The sequence below is a fragment of the Eriocheir sinensis genome, chromosome 16 (assembly GCF_024679095.1).
Source record: "Eriocheir sinensis breed Jianghai 21 chromosome 16, ASM2467909v1, whole genome shotgun sequence".
Taxonomy (NCBI): Eukaryota; Metazoa; Arthropoda; class Malacostraca; order Decapoda; family Varunidae; genus Eriocheir; species Eriocheir sinensis.
This window is the reverse complement of record NC_066524.1, coordinates 4,032,831-4,056,380: the sequence shown is the minus strand read 5'-3', so window position 1 is coordinate 4,056,380 and position 23,550 is coordinate 4,032,831. Positions and strand designations below refer to the sequence as shown.

Here is a 23,550-nt window from a genome sequence, read left to right as displayed (position 1 = left end):
GGCCTGAAGAACTTATCAATGGCAGAGGCAATCAGAAAGTATGCCGCAAATAACCCAGATGTGACGATACTGGAGGACATATCAGAAGGAAGTTTTAATGCAGTAATTGTTACATCTTTTATGAAGAGAGTCCACATTAAATTTAGGAAGCTGGAGAAGTAATCTTTGTGGATGCCACGGGATGTGTTGACCAACTCAACACTTCAGTTATTCCTTCCTCTGTGCTGGACCAGCAGGTGCTGCTCCACTGGCAGTGCTGTTTACATCTTCCCAAGATGAAGCAACACTGAAAAAGGTAAGTCTGACAATTTTCCTTTTACTGAATGTTGTTAACTCCGACTGTGGATTTGTAATCGGTATATTGTGCGTGAGAAATACATAGAAATGGTCTTCGTATTGCATACTAACTCTCTCTCTCTCTCTCTCTCTCTCTCTCTCTCTCTCTTACACACACACACACACACGCACACACAAAGGGTCGGTTGGAAACCTAGGGTAACTGTCATTTCTGTGAAGCTTGGCTTGTGCTCTGGACGCATACTTGGATATATCTGAAGTTAATCACCTTTGCTCTTATCTACAGGTTTTGAAATGGTTAAGAGTGCTGTAGCAGAAAAGGCCTTCTATGGGAAGGGCACGCCGGAGACTTTCATGACTGACAACTGCGATGCCATGAGGAAAGCCCTAGCAGCAACCTGGCCTGGAGCTCGACAGTTCCTCTGCATTTTTCATTTTCTACAACAAGTATTGGACTCGAGACACGAAATCAAGAAAGAAGATCGCCAGGAACTTATGACTATAGTGAAAAGCCTCGTATATTCAGCAACGAAGAACGATTTATTCACGTCATGGGGAAAATTCAAGGCTAATCCTCTTTCGGAGAAGTATCCTAACTTTAGAAGGTACAGTATATTGCCATAATGTTAATCATATCTATAACAATAGTGATTTCGTAATATGGATGATAAGTACAGATAATGCATTTTTTTTTTTTTAATATTTTCAAAATCATCATAATAATTGATAACATTTATATACTACTACTACTACTACTACTACTACTACTACTACAGACTTCACGAGCTGTCTAGATGTTTGCTGGCCTTTTGTAAATAGTTAATGTAAGGTCGTGAGTTTCCATGCTCTTCTGAACACCCAGTATTTAGGTCTAACAACTATTTTTGTTTTCTTATTTCAGCTATCTAGGCTCACTGATGGAAAGGAGTGACGAGTGGGCGATAACGTTCAGGGCAGGTGCGGTGCTACGTGGACATCACACCAACAACTTCTGTGAGGCAACAATGTGCATCATTAAGGAAGTCGTTCTTAATAGGTAAGAGAATAGGGTTTTTTCTTTCTTATTTGTGATGGCTGGTTTTATTAATATAAGTACCATACATCAACATGAAATTCAAACTGCCATTTTACTGACTAGTTGTACAATTGGAGGCCTTCTCGTAAAGCTCGACTGTGTTCTATTACTTTTTTTTTTTTTTGTTCTACATATTTTCGCATCATCAACAAACTCATCTGCGTTACTAGTGATGACAATGTCCTTAATTTTCTTGATTTCCGTGATTATTGTAAGTAGGGTATTACTGCCTATTATATTCAAGTGTTTCCATTACAGTAAATCACATACACAACATATTTTCCTTTCTAATAATTAAGTTCCCCCCTGAATCTAATATTCTGTTGCATTCTGTTGCTTCCCGTTATCAACATTTAAGTGTTTGCAGAACATTACTTACTTGTCTATTTATTCTTTCTCTCTCTCTTTTTTTTAGATGCAAGGCATACAACGCAACGCAGCTGATCATTTTCATGGCCGAAATCTTTGACAGCTACATGAAGAAGAGGCTGGTGGACGTTGCGCTTGGCAGACGGAGAGTGAAATCATTAAGCACGGCTACACTGCCTCTAGAAATGGTTACTTTCCAAGGTAACGGAAAGTACAGAGTCCAGAGCCAGTCTACTCCATCCCTTCAGTACGACGTAGATCTTGTGACTGGATTTTGTGAGTGTACTGCAGGGGAAAATGGTTCCTTGTGTAAACATCAAGCTGCCTGTGCAGACTACAGCATGACGGTCCTGCCCCAAGTCTTCACTGCCACTACTGAAAACAGACGGTGGCTGGCGTCAGTGGCAGTAGGCGACGAGAAAGTTCCACCCGAAGGCTTTTTTAGAGGACTGTTGGAGCCAACATTAGAAAAAGAAGAAACTGCCTGTGCTTCTCCTGTTCAGGAATCCCAGGAAAGCACAGAGATCCAGCTAATGCCTCCTGAAGTGAACGTCGAGAATCAAGATGAAAATCCGCACCAGTCTCCAGATGTTGGCGAGTTTGTAGCTACATTCCAAAATGTGGTCGAAAAATATGCCAACAGTGACACTGCGGCAGCCCTCAGTACTGCTGTGAGACGGTTAAAGACTGTGAAAAGTGGGAATCAGCTGAACAGCATACTGCAGACCTTTGGAAGTGGCCTTTGCAATAAGGGAGCTGGCAGAGGAAAATTCGATGCCAGCCAACATCTATCGCAAGAAGAGGGCCAGGAAACCCTGAGGTGCAGCCCGTCTTGGTACGGGACGCCGACCGAGCCACTTACAAAACCCAAAACCAACACGACCGCGAAATTTGTCCCAAAATATTGCGCAGAACGTGGCTAATGCTAAGTCACACGGGAGTGGCCACTAGGATAGGGATAAAGACTGTGAAAAGTGAATCAGCTGAACAGCATACTGCAGACCTTGAAGTGGCCTTTGCAATAAGGGAGCTGGCAGAGGAAAAATTCGATGCCAGCCAACATCTATCGCAAGAAGAGGGCAGGAAACCCAGAGGTGCAGCCCTCTTGGTAAGGGACGACCGAGCCACTTACCAAACCCAAAACAAAAACGACCGCGAAATTTGTCCCAAAATATTGCGCAGAACGTGGCTAATGCTAAGTCACACGGGAGTGGCCACTAGGATAGGGAGTATTGTACATGCATTGAAATAAAATTTTGAGCGTCGGTTACAGATTTCTGTGGTATTTGTAAATATAAAGAAGGTTTGCCTGTTTTTCTAAGCTTAAGATGAAATTGACCGCATGAGGAAAACTGATGAACATTTAGAGGAGAGAGTAGAGTTATTTATTGTTAATACATTTTACATAACTAATCATATATACAATAAAGAGAGAAAGAATAAAAGTAGTGTATGAATAAATCCTGAAATAATAAAACTTAAGCTGAGAGAGAAATTCTATAGTCAGACTAAGAATTGCATATATAATGAAAGCTTATGTTTATTTGTTAAGCTGAGAGAGAATCTCAGAGAGAGAGAGAGAGAGAGAGAGAGAGAGAGAGAGAGAGAGAGAGAGAGAGAGAGAGAGAGAGAGAGAGAGAGAGAGAGAGAGAGAGAGAGAGAGAGAGAGAGAGAGAGAGAGAGAGAGAGAGAGAGAGAGAGAGAGAGAGAGAGAGAGAGAGAGAGAGAGAGAGAGAGAGAGAGAGAGAGAGAGAGAGAGAGAGAGAGAGAGAGAGAGAGAGAGAGAGAGAGAGAGAGAGAGAGAGAGAGAGAGAGAGAGAGAGAGAGAGAGAGAGAGAGAGAGAGAGAGAGAGAGAGAGAGAGAGAGACTAGAGAGAGAGTATTATTAATTGAGAGAAGAATGAAGAGGCATCATAGCTTAGAAGGAGGGAATAGACACACACCACACAAAAACAGATTTTTACCATGTGTGTGTGAACAACATCAACAACACACAACAACACACACACACACACACACACACACACACACGACTCTGTGGCACAACTGGTTAGGGTTGCGCGCTGCCTCAGCCTGACAGGGCGGCGGGGCTGCGGTTCCTGGCTTCTTAGGCCGGATTCTTTCCGTTGACTAGGAGTGGTTACTGTCCCCCCTTGAGCAAGGGGGATGGGGTGTGTGGTGTGTGAGGTCCTGGTAATACCCATATATCGATTATAAAGAGCACTTGGTAAAATACACTTAAAATAACGTAAATTTGGATAAAATATATATACAAAATATACATTAAATAATTTAAATATGTATAAAAAAATATATACAAAATAAGCAGAATTATGTTAAATCGTATCAAAATAAATAAACAGAATATCAATAAAATAATGTAAATATGAAAGAAAATAAAGATGCAAAATACCCATATCATAACGCATATTTGTATAAAAATATATATACAAAAATACATATAAAATAATTAAATTTGTATTAAAATAAATATACAAAATGCACATACAATGAAGAAACTCTGTATTGAAATAGATATGCAAAATACACCTAAATAATGTAAATTTGTAATATAATATATATATGAATACACATAAAATAGAGTAAATTTCTTTGAAAATATATATTCAAAATACAAATAAAATAATCTATAAAAATATATAAATATATATATATATATATATATATATATATATATATATATATATATATATATATATATATATATATATATATATATATATATATATATATATATATATATATATATATATATATATATATATATCAAAAACAAATAAAACAAATAAAATCTGTATATTATTTTTAATAAAAATTTAATTTTTCTGTGTATTTTGTATATGTTTTATAAAATATGCTTTATTTTATGGGTATTTTGCATCTTTATTGTCAAACAAATTTACATTATTTTATTGATATCCGGTGTATTTATTTTAATACGATTTTACATTATTCTATGTATATTTTGTATATATATTTTATACAAATGTACGTTATTTTATGTGAATTTGTTTTCATTTCATACAAATTTACATTATCTTATGTGTATTTTGTACATGTATTTAAATACAAATTTAACTAATTATATGTGTATTTTGTATATCTATTTTCATAGAAATTGAAATTAATTTTGGTATATATTTTTATACAAATTTTCGTAATTTTATGTGTATTTTGTATATTTATTTTCCTACAAATATACGTTCTTTTATCGGAATTTTGTTTATTTCTTTTGATACGAATTTACATTATTTTAGGTTTATTTGATATATATATTTTTATACTTATTTACATAATTTTTATGTATTTTGAATATATATTTTCATAGAAATTTACTGTATTTTATGTGTATTCGTATTTATATTTTGATACAAATTTACATTATTTATGTGTATTTTGCATATCTATTTCAATACAAATTTTCTTTATTGTATGTGCCTTTTATATATTTATTTTAATACAAATTTAATTATTTTATGTGTATTTTTTATATATATTTTTAAACAAATATGCGTTATTTTATGGGTATTTTGCATCTTTATTTTCATACAAATTTACATTATTTTATTGATATTCTGTTTATTTATTTTGATACGATTTTACATTATTCTGTGTATTTTCTCTATATATTTTTATACATATTTACATTATTTAATGTATCTTTTGTATATATTTTATGGAAATTTACGTTATTTTATGTGTATTTTTTTATATATTTTCATACAAATTTACATTATTTTATGTGTATTTTGTATATGTATTTTAATACAAATTTGCCTAATTTTATGTGTATTTTGCATATCTATTTTCAAACAAATTTAAATAATTTTGTTAATTTTTGTATATATTATTATTCAATTTTTTGTTTTTTATATATATATATATATATATATATATATATATATATATATATATATATATATATATATATATATATATATATATATATATATATATATATCTGGTGAATCAATAAATATATATATATATCTTTATATATATCTAAAAAGATATATATATATATATATATATATATATATATATATATATATATATATATATATATATATATATATATATTTTTTTTTTTATTGTTTTTTTGTATCTATTTTGATACAAATTTACATTATTTTATGTGTATTTTGCATATGTATTTCAATACAAATTTACCGTATAGTATGTGAATTTTGTATATTTATTTTAATACAAATTTAATTATTTTATGTGTATTTTTGTATATATTTTTTTTAAATATGAGTTATTTTATGTGTCTTTTGTATATCTATTTTCATCCAAATTTAATTATTTTTGTTAATTTTTTATATAGTTTTATACAATTTTACGCTATTTTATGTGTATTTTGTATATTTATATTTATACAAATACACATTCTTTTATTGGTATTTTGTTTATTCATTTTGATGCGAATTTATATTATTTTATATGAATATATATATATATATATATATATATATATATATATATATATATATTCGTATATATATTTTGAAACAAATTTACATTGTTTTATATGTATTTTGCATATCTATTTCAATACAAATTTACCTTATTGTATGAGCATTTTGTATATTTATTGTAATACAAATTTAAATATTTTATATGTATTTTGGTATATATATTTTTTTAAAAAATGCGTTATTTTATGGGTATTTTGCATCTTTATTTTCATACAAATTTACATTATTTTATTAACATTCTGTGTATTTATTTTGATACGATTTTACATTATTCTATTTGTGTTTTGTATATATTTTTTTATACATATTTACATTATTTAATGAGTATTTTGTATATATATTTTATACAAATTTACGTTAATTTAAGTGTATTTGTTTATATATTTTAATTCAAATTTACATTATTTTATGTGTGTTTTGTATATGTATTTCAATACAAATTTACCTAATTTTATGTGTATTTTGTATATTTATTTTCATACAAATTTAAATTATTTTTGTGTATTTTTGTATATAGTTTTATACAAATTTACGTTATTTTATGTGTATTTTGTATATGTATTTTCATACAAATACACATTCTTTTATTGATATTTTTTTTACATTATTTAATATGTATTTTGTATATATATTTTTATACGTATTTACATCATTTCATGTGTATTTTGTATATATATTTCTATAGAAATCTACGTTATTTTATGTGTATTCGTATATATATTTTGAAACAAATCTACATTATTTTATGTGCATTTTATATGTATATTTCATTACAAATTTGCCTAATTTTATATTTATTTTTATGTCTATTTTCATTCAAATTCAAATTATTTTATGTGTATATATTTATTTGTATTTACGTTATTTTATGTGTATTTTCTATATATATTTTCATTCAAAATTACATTATTTTATCGGTATTTTCTTCATTTATTTTGATACGAATTTAGATTATTTCATGTGTATTTTCTATACATATTTTTAAACGCATTTACATTATTTAATGTGTGTTTTGTATATATATTTTTTATACAATTTTACTTCATTTTGTGTACATTTGTGTTGTTGTGTTTATACAAATTTTCATTATTTTAAGTGTATTTTGTACTTTTTTTATTGTAAATTTGCCTTATTTGATGTGTATTTTGTTTATTTATTTTTATACAAATTTAAAGTATTTGATGTGTGTTTTTGTACATATATTTTTATAGAAATTTGCGTTATTTTATGTGTATTTTGTATATATTTTTTCATACAAATTTACATTTTTTTATTATTATTTTGTTTATGTATTTTGATACGAATTTACATTATTATATGTGTATTTTGTATATATTTTGTATACGTATTTTCATAATTTAATGTGTATTTTGTTTATATATTTTAAAACAAATTTACATTATTTTATGCGTATTTGTTTAATTATTTTGATACAAATATACATTATTTTATGTATTTTTTATATATATTTAAATACAAATTTAGTTTATTTTATATATATTTTGTATATCTATTTTCATACAAATTTAAATTACTTTTGTGTATTTTTGTATAGAGTTTTATACAAATTTACGTTATTTTATGTGTATTTTGTATATTTATTTTCATACAAATTCACATTCTTCTATTGGTATTTTGTTTATTTATTTTGGTACGAATTTATATTATTTTATGTGTATTTTGTATATATATTTTTATACGTATTTACATCATTTTATGTGTATTTTTTATATATATTTTTCTAGAAATTTACGTTTTTTATGTTTATTCGTATATATATTTAGCAACAAATTTATATTGTTTGATGTGTGTTTTGCATATCTATTACAATACAAATTTACCATATTGTATGTGTATTTTGTATATTTATTTTAATACAAATTTAATTATTTGATGTGTTTTTTTGTATACATATTTTTTTTTTAAATATGCTTTTTTTATGATTATTTGCATCTTTATTTTCTTACAATTTTACATTATTTTATTGATATTCTGTGTATTTATTTTGATACGATTTAACATTGTTCTATGTGTATTTTGTATATAATTTATTTTACATATTTATATTATTTAATGTGCATTTTCTATATATATTTTATACTTATATACGTTACTTTAAGTCTATTTTTTTATATATTTTCATACAAATTTACATTATTTTATGTGTTTTTTATATGTATTTGAATACAAATTTATCTGATTTTATGTGTATTTTGTATCTGTATTTTCATACAAATTGAAACTATTTTTTTTGAATTTTTGTATGTATTTTTATACATATGTTAGTTATTTGATATATTATTTTGTATATTTATTTTCCTACATATATACATTCTTTTATTGAAATTTAGTTTATTGAATTTGATACGAATTTACATTATTTTAGGTGTATTTTGTATATATATTTTTATTCGTATTTACATCATTTTATGTGTATTTTTTTTATATATTTTCATAGAAATTTACGCTATTTATTGTGCGTTCGTATACATATTTTAATACAAATTTACATTATTTGATGTGTATTTTGCATATCTATTTCAATACAAATTTATCTTATTGTATGTTCATTTTGTATATGTATTTTAATACAAATTTAATTATTTTATGTGTATTTTTGTATATATATTTTTATACAAATATGCGTTATGTTATGGGTATTTTGCATCTTTATTTTCATAGAAATTTATATTATTTTATTGATATTCTGTTCATTTATTTTGATACGATTTTACATTATTCTATGCGCATTTTGTATATATATTTTTATACACTTTTCCATTATTTAATGTGTATTTTGTATATATATTTTATTCAAATTTACGTTATTTTTTGTGTATTTGTTGATATATTTTGACACAAATTTACAATATTTTATGTGTATTTTGTATATCTATTTTCATATAAATTCAAATTATTTCTGGGTATTTTTGTATATATTTTAATACAAATTTTACTTATCTTATGTGTATTTTTTAAATTTATTTTCATTCAAACATATATTATTTTATTGGTATTTCGTTGATTTATTTTGATACGAATTTAAATTATTTTATATGTACTTTGTATATATATTTTTTTACGCATATACATTATTTAATGTTTATTTTGAAAAATTTTTTTTATACAAATTCATGTTATTTTATGTGTATTTGGAAATATATTTTCATACAAATTTACATTATTTTTATGTGTATTTTGTACATATATTTCATTACAAATTTAAATTATTTTATGTTTATTTTGAATATTAATTTCATTCAATTTTAAATTATTTTATGTGTATATTTGTATTTGTATTTAGGTTATTTTATATGTATTTTCTATATATATTTTCATCCAGAAATACATTATTTTATTGGTATTTTGTTAATTTAATTCGATACGAATTTAGATTAATTGATAGGTATTTTGTATACATATTATATACGCATTTACATTATTTAATGTGTGTTTTGTATATATATTTTTATGCAAATTTACTTAATTTTATGTTGCGTTATTTTATGTGTATCTTGTATATGTTTTCATAAACAAAATTACATTATTTCATTGGTATTTTTTATTTTTATTTTGATACGAATTATATTATTATATGTGTATTTTGTACATATTTATTATACGTATTTACATTATTTAATGAGTATTTTCTTTATATATTTTTATAAAGATTTACGTTATTATATGAGTATTTGTATAAATATTTTGATACAAATTTACATTATTTTATGTATTTTGTATATATATTTCAATTAAAATTTAGCTTATTTTATGTGTTTTTTGTATATCTATTTTCATATGTACAAAATACACATGAAATTATGTAAATACGTATAAAAACATATACACAAAATACACATTAAATAATGTAAATTCGTGTCAAAATAAATAAACAAAATATCAATAAAAGAATGTGTATTTGTATGAAAATACATATGCAAAATACACATAAAATAACGTAAATTTGTATAAAACTAAATACAAAAATACACAAAAATAATTTCAATTTGCATGAAAATATATACTAGGTAAACTAGGTAAATTTGTATTAAAATCCATCAACAAAATACACATAAAATAATGTAAATTTGAAGGAAAATATATAAACAAATACACTTAAATTAACGTAAATTTGTATAAAATATATATACAAAATACTCATTAAATTATGTAAATATGTATAAAATATATAAACAACAAACACAAATTGAATAATGTAAAATCGTATCAAAATAAACACACAGCTTATTAATAAAATAATGTAAATTTGTATATAAAAATACATAGAATAATGTTAAATCGTATCAAATTAAATAAATAGAATTTCAATAAAATAATGTAAATTTCTATGAAAATAAAGATGCAAAATACCATATAATAACGCACATTTGTATAAAATATATATACAAAATACAAATGAAACAATTAAATTTGTATTAAAATAAATATCCAAATGCACATAAAATAAACTAAATTTGTATTGAAATATATATACAAAATACATGAAACAACGTAAATTTGTATCTAAATATATATACGAATAAACATAACATAAAGTAAAATTCTATGAAAATATACATACAAAATACATATAAATGACGTAAATAAGTATAAAATATATAAATTTCAAATATTTCAAATAATGTAAATTCGTATCAAAATAAATAAACAAAATTCCGAAAAAAGTATATAAATAAAATTTGTATAAAAATATATATATAAATAATGTAAATTTATATATAAATATATATATATATATATATATATATATATATATATATATATATATATATATATATATATATATGTATATATATATATATATATATATATATATATATATATATAAATATCTATATATATATATATATATATATAAATATATATATATATATATATATATATATATATATATATAGATATATATATATATATCTATATATATATATATATATATATATATATATATATATATATATATATATATATATTGACAATATATATATAAAATAAATAAATAAATAAATAATAATAAATATTGAAAATTCGTATCAAAATAAATAAACAAAATATCAATAAAAGAATGTGTATTTGTATGAAAATAGATATACAATATACACATAAAATAATCTAAATTTGAATAGAACTATATACAAAAATAAACAAAAATAATTTAAATTTGTATGAAAATAAATATACAAGATACACATAAAATTAGGTAAATTTGTATTGAAATACATATACAAAATACACATAAAATAATTATTAAATTTGAATGAAAATATATAAACAAATACACCTAAAATAACGTAAATTTGTATAAAATATATATACAAAATTCACTTTAAATATTGTAAATATGTATACCAAAATATATACAAAACACAAATAGAATAATGTAAAATGGTATCAAAATAAATACACAGAATATAAATAAAATAATGTAAATTTGTATGAAAATTAAGATGCAAAATACCCATAAAATAGCGCATTTTTTATAAAAATATATATTCCAAAATACATATAAAAATTTTAAATTTGTATTAACATAAATATACAAAATTCACATACAATAAGGTAAATTTATATTGAAATAGATATGCAAAATACATATAAAACAATGTAAATTTGTTTCAAAATATATATACAAAATACACATAAAATGAAGTAAATACGTATAAAAAATGTATACAAAATACACATAAAATAATGTAAATTCGTATCATTTTATCATTTTATGGGTATTTTGCTTATTTATTTTCATACAAATTTACATTATTTTATTAATATTCTGTGTATTTATTTTGATACGATTTTACATTATTCTATTTGGGTTTTGTATATATTTTTTTATTATACATATTTTCATTACTTAATGTGTATTTTGTATATATTTTTCATACAAATTTACGTTATTTTAAGTGTATTTGTTTATGTATTTTCATTCAAATTTACATTATTTTATGTGTATTTTGTAAATGTATTTCAATACAAATTTACCTAATTTTATGTGTATTTTGTATATTTATTTTCAAACAAATTTAAAATATTTTTGTGTATTTTTGTATATAGTTTTATACAAATTTAGGTTATTTTATGTGTATATTGTATATCTATTTTCATACAAATACACATTCTTTTATTGATATTTTGATTATTTATTTTGACCCGAATTTACATTATTTAATGTGTATTTTGTATATATATTTTTATACGTATTTACATCATTTCATGTGTATTTTGTATATATATTTCTATAGAAATCTGCGTTATTTTATGTGTATTCGTATATATATTTTTAAACAAATTTACAGTTTTTTTGCATATTTTTTCATTACAAATTTTTCTTATTGTATGTGCATTTTGTATATTAATTTCAATTCAAATTTAATTATTCTATGTGTTTTTTTGTATATGTATTTTTATAAAATATGCTTTATTTTATGGGAATTTTGCATCTTTATTTTCATACAAATTTACATTATTTTATTAATATTCTGTGTATTTATTTTGATATGATTCTACATTATTCTATGTGTATTTTGTATATATATTTTATACAAATGCACGTTATTTTCTGTGTATTTGTTTTCATTTCATACAAATTTACATTATTTTATGTGTATTTTTTACATGTATTTAAAGACAAATTTAACTAATTATATGTTTATTTTGTATATCTATTTTCATACAAATTGAAGTTATTTTTGTGTTTTTTTTGTATATATTTTTATACGAATTTTCGTTATTTTATGTGTATTTTGTATATTTATTTTCCAACAAATATACGTTCTTTAATCGGAATTTTGTTTGTTTATTTTGAAACGAATTTACATTATTTTAGGTGTATTTGGTATGTATATTTTTATACTATTTACATCATTTTATATGTATTTTGTATGTATATTTTCATAGAAATTTACTCTATTTTATGTGTATTCGTATATATATTTTGATACAAATTTACATTATTGATGTGTATTTTGCATATCTATTTCAATATAAATTTACTTTATTGTATGTGCATTTTGTATATTTATTTCAATACAAATTTAATTATTTCATGTGTATTTTTGTATATATATATTTTTATGCATATATGCGTTATTATATAGGTATTTTGCATCTTTATTTTCATACAAATTTACATTATTTTATTGATATTCTGTTTATTTATTTTGATACGATTTAACATTATTCTGTGTGTATTTTGTATATATATTTTTTATACATATTTACATTATTTAATGTTTATTTTGTATATATATTTTATCCAAATTTTTGTTATTTTATGTGTATTTGTTTATATATTTTCATACAAATTTATATTATTTTATGTGTATTTTGTATATGTATTTTAATACAAATTTGCCTAATTTTATGTGTATTTTGGATATCTATTTTCAAACAAATTTAAATTATTATTGTGTATTTTTGTATATATTTTTATACAAATTTTTGTTATTTTATTTGTATTTTGTATATATATTTTCCTACAAATATACATTCTTTCATTGGAATTTTGTTTATTCATTTTGATACGAATTCTCAATATTTTATGTGTATTTTGTATATATATTTTTCTACGTATTTAAATTATTTTGGTATATTTTGTATATACATTTTCATAAAAATTTACGTTATTTTATTGTGTGTATTCGTATATATTTTGATACAAATTTTATACAAATTCATGTTAGTTTATGTGTATTTGTATATATATTTTCATACAAATTTATATTATTTTATTTTACATATATTTCATTACGAATTTACCTTATTTTATGTTTATTTTGTATATTTATTTCATTCAATTTTAAATTATTTTATGTGTATAATTGTATTTGTATTTAGGTTATTTTATGTGTATTTTCTATATATATTTTCATCCAAAATTACATTATTTTATTGGTATTTTCTTAATTTAAATCGATACGAATTTAGATTATTTCATAGGTATTTTGTATACATATTTTTATACTCATTTACATTATCTAATGTGTGTTTTGTATATATATTTTTATGCAAATTTATTTTATGTGCATTTTTGTACATATATTTTTATAGAAATTTGCGTTATTTTATGTGTATTTTGTATATGTTTTCTCATACAAATTTATATTAATTCATTGGTATTTTGTTTATTTATTTTGATACGAATTACATGATTATATGTGTATTTTGTACATATTTTTTATACGTATTTACATTATTTATTGTGTATTTTGTTTATATATTTTTATACAAATTTACGTTATTATATGTGTATTTGTATAAATATTTTGATACAAATTTACTTTATTTTATGTATTTTGTATATATATTTCAATTCAAATTTAGCTTTTTTTGTGTGTATTTTGTATATCTATTTTCATTAAAATTTAATTACTTCTGTGTATTTTTGTATATAGTTTTATATAAATTTACGTTATTTTACGTGTATTTTGTATATTTATATTTATACAAATACAAATATTTTTATTGGTATTTTGTTTATTTATTTTGATACGAATTTACATTATTTTAAGTGTATTTTGTATACATTTTGTTATACGTATTTACCTCATTTTATGTGTATTTTGTATATATATTTTTATAGAAATCTACATTATTTTATGTGTATTCGTATATATATTTTGAAACAAATTTACATTGTTTTATATGTATTTTGCATATCTATTTCAATACAAATTTACCTTATTGTATGTGTATTTTGTATATTTATTTTAATACAAATTTAATTTTTTAATGTGTATATTTGTATATATATTTTTATAAAAAAAGGCGTTATTTATTGGGTATTTTGCTTCTTTATTTTCATACAAATATACATTATTTTATTAATATTCTGTGTATTTATTTTGATACGATTTTACATTATTCTATTTGTGTTTTGTATATATTTTTCTATACATATTTACATTATTTAATTTGTATTTTGTATATATATTTTATACAAATTTACGTTATTTTAAGTGTATTTGTTTATGTATTTTTATTCAAATTTACTTTATATTATGTGTATTTTGTATATGTATTTCAATACAAATTTAGCTAATTTTATGTGTATTTTGTATATTTATATTCATACAAATTTAAATTATTTTTGTGTATTTTTGTATATATTTTTATATAATTTTTTATATAATGTGTATTTTGTATAGCTATTTTCATACAAATACACATTCTTTTATTGATATTTTGTTTATTTATTTTGAAGCGAATTTACATTATTTAATGTGTGTTTTGTATATATATTTTTATACGTATTTACATCATTTCATGTGTATTTTGTATATATTTCTATAGAAATCTACGTTATTTTATGTGTATTCGTATAAATATTTTGAAACAAATTTAAACTGTTTTATGAGTATTTTGCATATTTTTTCATTACAAATTTACCTTATTGTATCTGCATTTTGTATATTAATTTTAATACAAATTTAATTATTCTATGTGTATTTTTGTATATGTATTTTTTAAAAAATATGATTTATTTTATGGTTATTTTGCATCTTTATTTTCATACAAATATATATTATTTTATTGATATTCTCTGTATATATTTTGATGCGATTTTACTTTATTCTATGTGTATTTTGTTTATATATTTTAAACAAATGTACGTTATTTTATGTGTATTTGTTTTCATTTCATACAAATTTACATTATTTTTTGTGTATTTTGTACATGTATTTAAATACAAATTTAACTAATTATATGTGTATTTTGTATATCTATTTTCATACAAATTGAAATTATTGTTGTGTTTTTTTTTTGTATATATTTTTATACAAATTTTCGTTATTTTATGTGTAATTTCTATATTTATTTTCCTACACATATATGTTCTTTTATCGGAATTTTGTTTATTTATTTTGATACGAATTTACATTATTTTAGGTGTATTTGGTATATATATTTTTATAATTTTTTACATCATTTTATATGTATTTTGTATGTATATTTTCATGGAAATTTACTCTATTTTATGTGTATTCGTATATATATTCTGATACAAAGTTACATTATTTATGTGTATTTTACATATATATTTCAATACAAATTTACTTTATTGTATGTGCATTTTGAATATTTATTTTAATACAAATTAAACTATTTTATGTGTATTTTTGTATATATATTTTTATGCAAATATGCGTTATTATATGGGTATTTTTTCGTCTTTATTTTCATACAAATTTACATTATTTTATTGATATTCTGTTTATTTATTTTGATACGATTTAACATTATTCTATGTGTATTTTGTATATATTTTTTTATACATATTTATATTATTTAATGTTTATTTTGTATATATATTTTATCCAAATTTACGTTATTTTATGTGTATTTGTATATATATTTTTATACAAATTTACATTATTTTATGTGTATTTTGTATATGTATTTCAATACAAATTTGAGTAATTTTATGTGTATTTTGCATATATATTTTCAAACAAATTTAAATTATTTTTTGTGTATTTTTGTATATATTTTTATACAAATTTTAGTTATTTTATTTGTATTTTGTATATATATTTTCCTACAAATATACATTCTTTTATAGGAATTTTGTGTATTTATTTTGATACGAATTTACATTATTTTATGTGTATTTTGTATATATATTTTTCTACGTATTTAAATTATTTTATGTGTATTTTATATATACACTTTCATAAAAATTTACGTTATTTTATTGTGTGTATACGTATTTATTTTGATACAAATTTTATACAAACTCATGTTATTTTATGTGTATTTGTATATATATTTTCATACAAATTTATATTATTTAATGTGTATTTTTACATATATTTCATTACAAATTTACCTTATTTTATGTTTATTTTGTATATTTATTTCATTCAAATTTAAATTATTTCATGTGTATATTTGTATTTATATTTAGGTTATTTTATATGTGTTTTCTATATATATTTTCATCCAAAATTACATTATTTTATTGGTATTTTCTTAATTTAACTCGATACGAATTTAGATTATTTCATAGGTATTTTGTATACATATGTTTATACTCATTTACATTACGTGATGTGTGTTTTGAATATATTTTTTAATGCAAATTTATTTTATGTGCATTTTTGTACATATATTTTTATAGAAATTTGCGTTATTTTATGTGTATTTTGTATATGTTTTCTCATAAAAATATACATTATTTTATTGGTATTTTGTTTATTTATTTTGATACGAATTACATCATTATATGTGTATTTTGTACATATTTTTTATACGTATTTACATTATTTAATGTGTATTTTGTTTATATATTTTTATATAAAATTTACGTAATTATATGTGTATTTGTAAAAATATTTTGATACAAATTTACTTTATTTTATGTATTTTGTACATATATTTCAATTAAAATTAAGCTTTTTTTGTATGTATTTTATATATCTATTTTCATACAAATTTAATTACTTCTGTGTATTTTTGTATATAGTTTTATATAAATTTACGTTATTTTATGTGCATTTTGTATATTTATATTTATACAAATACACATTCTTTTATTGGTATTTTGTTTATTTATATTTATACGAATTTACATTATTTTATGTGTATTTTGTATACATTTTTTTATACGTATTTATTTAATTTTATGTGTATTTTGTATATGTATTTTTATAGAAATCTATGTTATCTTATGTGTATTCGTATATATATTTTGAATCAAATTTACATTATTTTATATGTATTTTGCATATCTATTTCAATACAAATTTACCTTATTGTATGTGCATTTTGTATATTTATTTTAATAGAAATTAAAATATTTTATGTGTATTTTGGTATCTATATTTATAAAAAAAATGTGTTATTTTATAGGTATTTTGCATCTTAATTTTCATACAAATTTACATTATTTTATTAATATTCTGTGTATATATTTTGATACGATTTTATATTATTCTATTTGTGTTTTGTATAAATTTTTTTATACATATTTACATTATTTAATGTGTATTTTGAAAATATATTTCATACAAATTTACGTTATTTTATGTGTATTTGTTTATATATTTTCATTCAAATTTACATTATTTCATGTGTATTTTGTATATGTATTTCAATACAAATTTACCTAATTTTATGTGTATTTTGTATATTTCTTTTCATACAAATTTAAATTATTTTTTTGTATTTTTATATATAGTTTTATACAAATTTAGGTTATTTTATGTACGCATTTACATTATTTAATGTGTGTTTTGTATATATATTTTTATGCAAATTTACTTTATTTTACGTGCATTTTTGTACATATATTTTTATAGAAATTTGCGTTATTTTATATGTATTTGAATATATGTTTTCTCATACAAATTTACATTATTTTATTGCTATTTTGTTTATTTAGTTTGATACGAATTACATGATTATATGTGTATTTTGTACATATTTTTTATACGTATTTACATTACTTAATGTGTATTTTGTTTATATATTTTTAAACAAATTTACGTTATTATATGTATTTTTATAAATATTTTGATACAAATTTACATTATTTTATGTATTTTGTATATACATTTCAATTCAAATTTAGCTTATTTCATCTGTATTTTGTATATCTGTTTTCATACGAATTTAATTACTTCTGTGTATTTTTGTATATAGTTTTATACAAATTTACGTTATTTTATGATGTATTTTGTATATTCATATTTATACAAATACACATTCTTTTATTGGTATTTTGTTTATTTATTTTGATACGAATTTACATTATTTTATGTGTATTTTGTATACATTTTCTTATACGTATTTACTTCATTTTCTGTGTATTTTGTATATATATTTTTATAGAAATCTACTTTATTTTATGTGTATTCTTATATATATTTTGAAACAAATTTACATTATTTTATATGTATTTTGCATATCTATAACAATACAAATTTACCTTATTGTATGTGCATTTTGTATATTTATTGTAATACAAAATTTAAATATTTTATGTGTATTTTGGTATATATATTTTTATAAAAAAAGCGTTATTTAATGGGTATTTTGCATCTTAATATAAACAGAATATCAATAAAATGATGTAAATTTGTATGAAAATAAAGATGCAAAATACCCATATAATAACGCACATTTGTATAAAAATATATATATACAAAAATATATATAAAATAATTAAATTTGTTTAAAAATAAATATACAAAATGCACATACAATAAAGTAAATTTGTATTGAAATAGATATGCAAAATGCACATCAATAATGTAAATTTGTATCAAAATATATATACGAATACTCATAAAATAGAGTAAATTTCTATGAAAATATACATACAAAATACATATAAAATGATGTAAATAAGTATAAAAATATATATTCCAAATATACCTCAAATAATATAAATTCGTATCAAAATAAATAAACAAAATTCCAATAAAAGAATGTATATTTGTAGGAAAATATATATACAAAATACAAATAAAATAATTAAATTTGTATAAAAATATATACAAAAATACTCAATAATAATTTAAATTTGTTTGAAAATAGATATCCAAAATACACATAAAATTAGGCAAATTTGTATTGAAATACATATACAAAATACACATAAAATAATATAAATTTTTATGAAAATATATAAACAAATACACATAAAATAACGAAAATTTGGATAAAATATATATACAAAATAAACATTAAATAATGTAAATATGTATAAAAAATATATATACAAAATACACACAGAATAATGTTAAATCGTATCAAAATAAATAAACAGAATATCAATAAAATAATGTAAATATGTATGAAAATAAAGATGCAAAATGCCCATATAATAACGCATATTTGTATAAAAATATATATACAAAACACACATTAGATAATGTAAATGAGTATAAAAATATGTATACAAAATACCTATGAAAAAATCTAAATTCGTATTGAGTTAAATTAAGAAAATACCAATAAAATAATTTAATTTTGGATGAAAATATATATAGAAAATACACATAAAATTACCTAAATACAAATACAAATATACACATAAAATAATTTAAGATTGAATGAAGTAAATATACAAAATAATCATAAAATAAAGTAAATTTGTAATGAAAAATATGTAAAAATACACATAAAATAATATAAATTTGTATGAAAATATATATACAAATACACATAAAATAACATGAATTTGTATAAAATTTCTATCAAAATTAATACGAATACACTCTATAAAATAATGTAAATTTTTATTAAAATATATATACAAAATACACATAAAATAATGTAAATACGTAGAAAAATATATATACAAAATACACATAAAATAATGTAAACTCGTATCAAAATAAATAAACAAAATTCCAATAAAAGAATGTATATTTGTAGGAAAATATATATACAAAATAGAAATAAAATAACTCAAATTAGTATAAAAACAAATACAAAAATACAAAAAAATAATTTAAATTTGTTTGAAAATAGATATGCAACATACACATATATAGATATATATATATATATATATATATATATATATATATATATATATATATATATATATATATATATATATATATATATATCTATATATATATATATATATATATATATATATCTATATATATATATATATATATATATATATATATATATATATATATATATATAAAATACACAGAATAATGTTAAATCGTATCAAAATAAATAAACAGAATATCAATAAAATAATGTAAATTTGTATGAAAATAAAGATGCAAAATACCCATATAATAACGCATATATGCATAAAAATATATATACAAAAATACACATGAAATAATTAAATTTGTATTGAAATAAATATACAAAATGCACATACAATAAAGTAAATTTGTATTGAAATAGATATGCAAAATACACATCAATAATGTAAATTTGTATCAAAATATATATACGAATACAAATAAAATAGAGTAAATTTCTATGAAAATATACATACAAAATACATATAAAATGATGTAAATAGTATAAAAATATACATACCAAATACACCTAAAATAATGTAAATTCGTTTCAAAATAAACAAACAAAACTCCGATTAAAGAACGTATATTTGTAGGAAAATAAATATACAAAATACACATAAAATAACGAAAATTCGTATAAAAATATATACAAAAAAAAAATAACTTCAATTTGTATGAAAATAGATATACAAAATACACATATAATTAGTTAAATTTGTCTTTAAATACATGTACAAAATACACATAAAATAATGTAAATTTGTATGAAATGAAAACAAATACACAGAAAATAACGTGCATTTGTATAAAATATATATACAAAATACACATAGAATAACGTAGAATCGTATCAAAATAAATACACAGAATATTAATAAAATAATGTAAATTTGTATGAAAATAAAGATGCAAAATCCCCATAAAATAAAGCATATTTTATAAAAATACATATACAAAAATACACATAGAATAATTAAATTTGAATTAAAATTAATATACAAAATGCAGATACAATAAGAAAAATTTGTATTGAAAAAATATGCAAAAAAACAGTGTAAATTTGTTTAAAAATATATATACGAATACACATAAAATAACGTAGATTTCTATAGAAATATATATACAAAATACACATGAAAAGATGTAAATACGTATAAAAATATATATACAAAATACACATTAAATAATGTAAATTCGCGTCTAAATAAATAATCAAAAATCAATAAAAGAATGTGTATTTGTATGAAAATAGATATACAATATACACATAAAATAACCTAAATTTGTATAAAACTATAAACAAATATACACAAAAATATTTTAAATTTGTTTGAAAATAAATATACAAAATACACATAAAATTAGGTAAATTTGTATTGAAATACATTTACAAAATACACATAAAATAATGTAAATTTGAATGAAAATACATAAACAAATACACTTAAAATAACGTAAATTTGTATAAAAAATATATACAAAATATACATTAAGTAATGAAAATATGTATAAAAAAATATATACAAAACCCAAATAGAATAATGTAAAATCGTATCAAAATAAATACACAGAATATTAATAAAATAATGTAAATTTGTATGAAAATAAAGAAGCAAAATACCCATAAAATAACGCATTTTTTTTATAAAAATATATATACCAAAATACATATAAAAACTTTTAATTTGTATTAACATAAATATACAAAATTCACATACAATAAGGTAAATTTATATTGAAATAGATATGCAAAATACATATAAAACAGTGTAAATTTGTTTCAAAATATATATACGAATACACATAAAATAGCGTCGATTTCTATAAAAATATATATACAAAATACACATAAAATGAAGTAAATACGTATAAAAAAATGTATACAAAATACACATAAAATAATGTAAATTCGTATCAAAATAATTAAACAAAATACCAATAAAAGAATGTGTATTTCTATAAATATAAATATACAAAATACACATAAAATAACGTAAATTTATATAAAACTATATACAAAAATACACAAAAGTAGTTAAATTTGTATGAAAATAGATATACAAAATACACATAAAATAAGCTAAATTTGAATTGAAATATTTACATCAAATTTACATCAAATAATGTAAATTTGTATCAAAATATTTATACAAATACACATATAATAACGTAAATTTGTATAAAAACACATAAACAAAATACACATTAAATAATGTAAATACGTATAAAAAAATATGTAGAAAATACACATATAATCATGTAATTCGTATCAAAATAAATAAACAAAATACCAATAATATAATGTAATTTTGTATGAGAAAGCATATACAAAATACACATAAAATAACGCTATATTCTTTAAAAATATATGTACAAAAATGCACATAAAATAAACATTAAATAATGTAAATGCGTATAAAAACATCTATACAAAATACCTTTGAAATAATCTAAATTCGTATCGAATTAAATTAACAAAATACCAATATAATAATGTAATTTTGGATGAAAATATATATAAAAAATACACATAAAATAACCTAAATACAAATACAAATATACACATAAAATAATTTAAAATTGCATGAAATGAATATATAAAATAAACATAAAATAAATTAAATTTGTAATGAAATATATGTAAAAATACACATAAAATAATGTAAATTATATGAAATATATATTCAAATACACATAAAATAACATGATTTTGTATAAAATTTGTATCAAAATATATACGAATACACACAATGAAATAACGTAAATTTTTATGAAAATATATATACAAAAT

At 20.1% G+C, this 23,550-nt stretch overlaps 1 protein-coding gene across 1 annotated transcript; it reads left to right on the top strand.

The window, feature by feature from the left end:
• Positions 1–591: 591 nt before the first annotated feature.
• On the top strand, positions 592–2,664 carry LOC126999140 (uncharacterized). Its single transcript, XM_050861469.1, has 3 exons — positions 592–902; positions 1,199–1,333; positions 1,788–2,664. Exons 1-3 carry the CDS (start codon positions 592–594, stop codon positions 2,662–2,664), a joined length of 1,323 nt encoding a protein of 440 aa, XP_050717426.1.
• Positions 2,665–23,550: the final 20,886 nt, after the last annotated feature.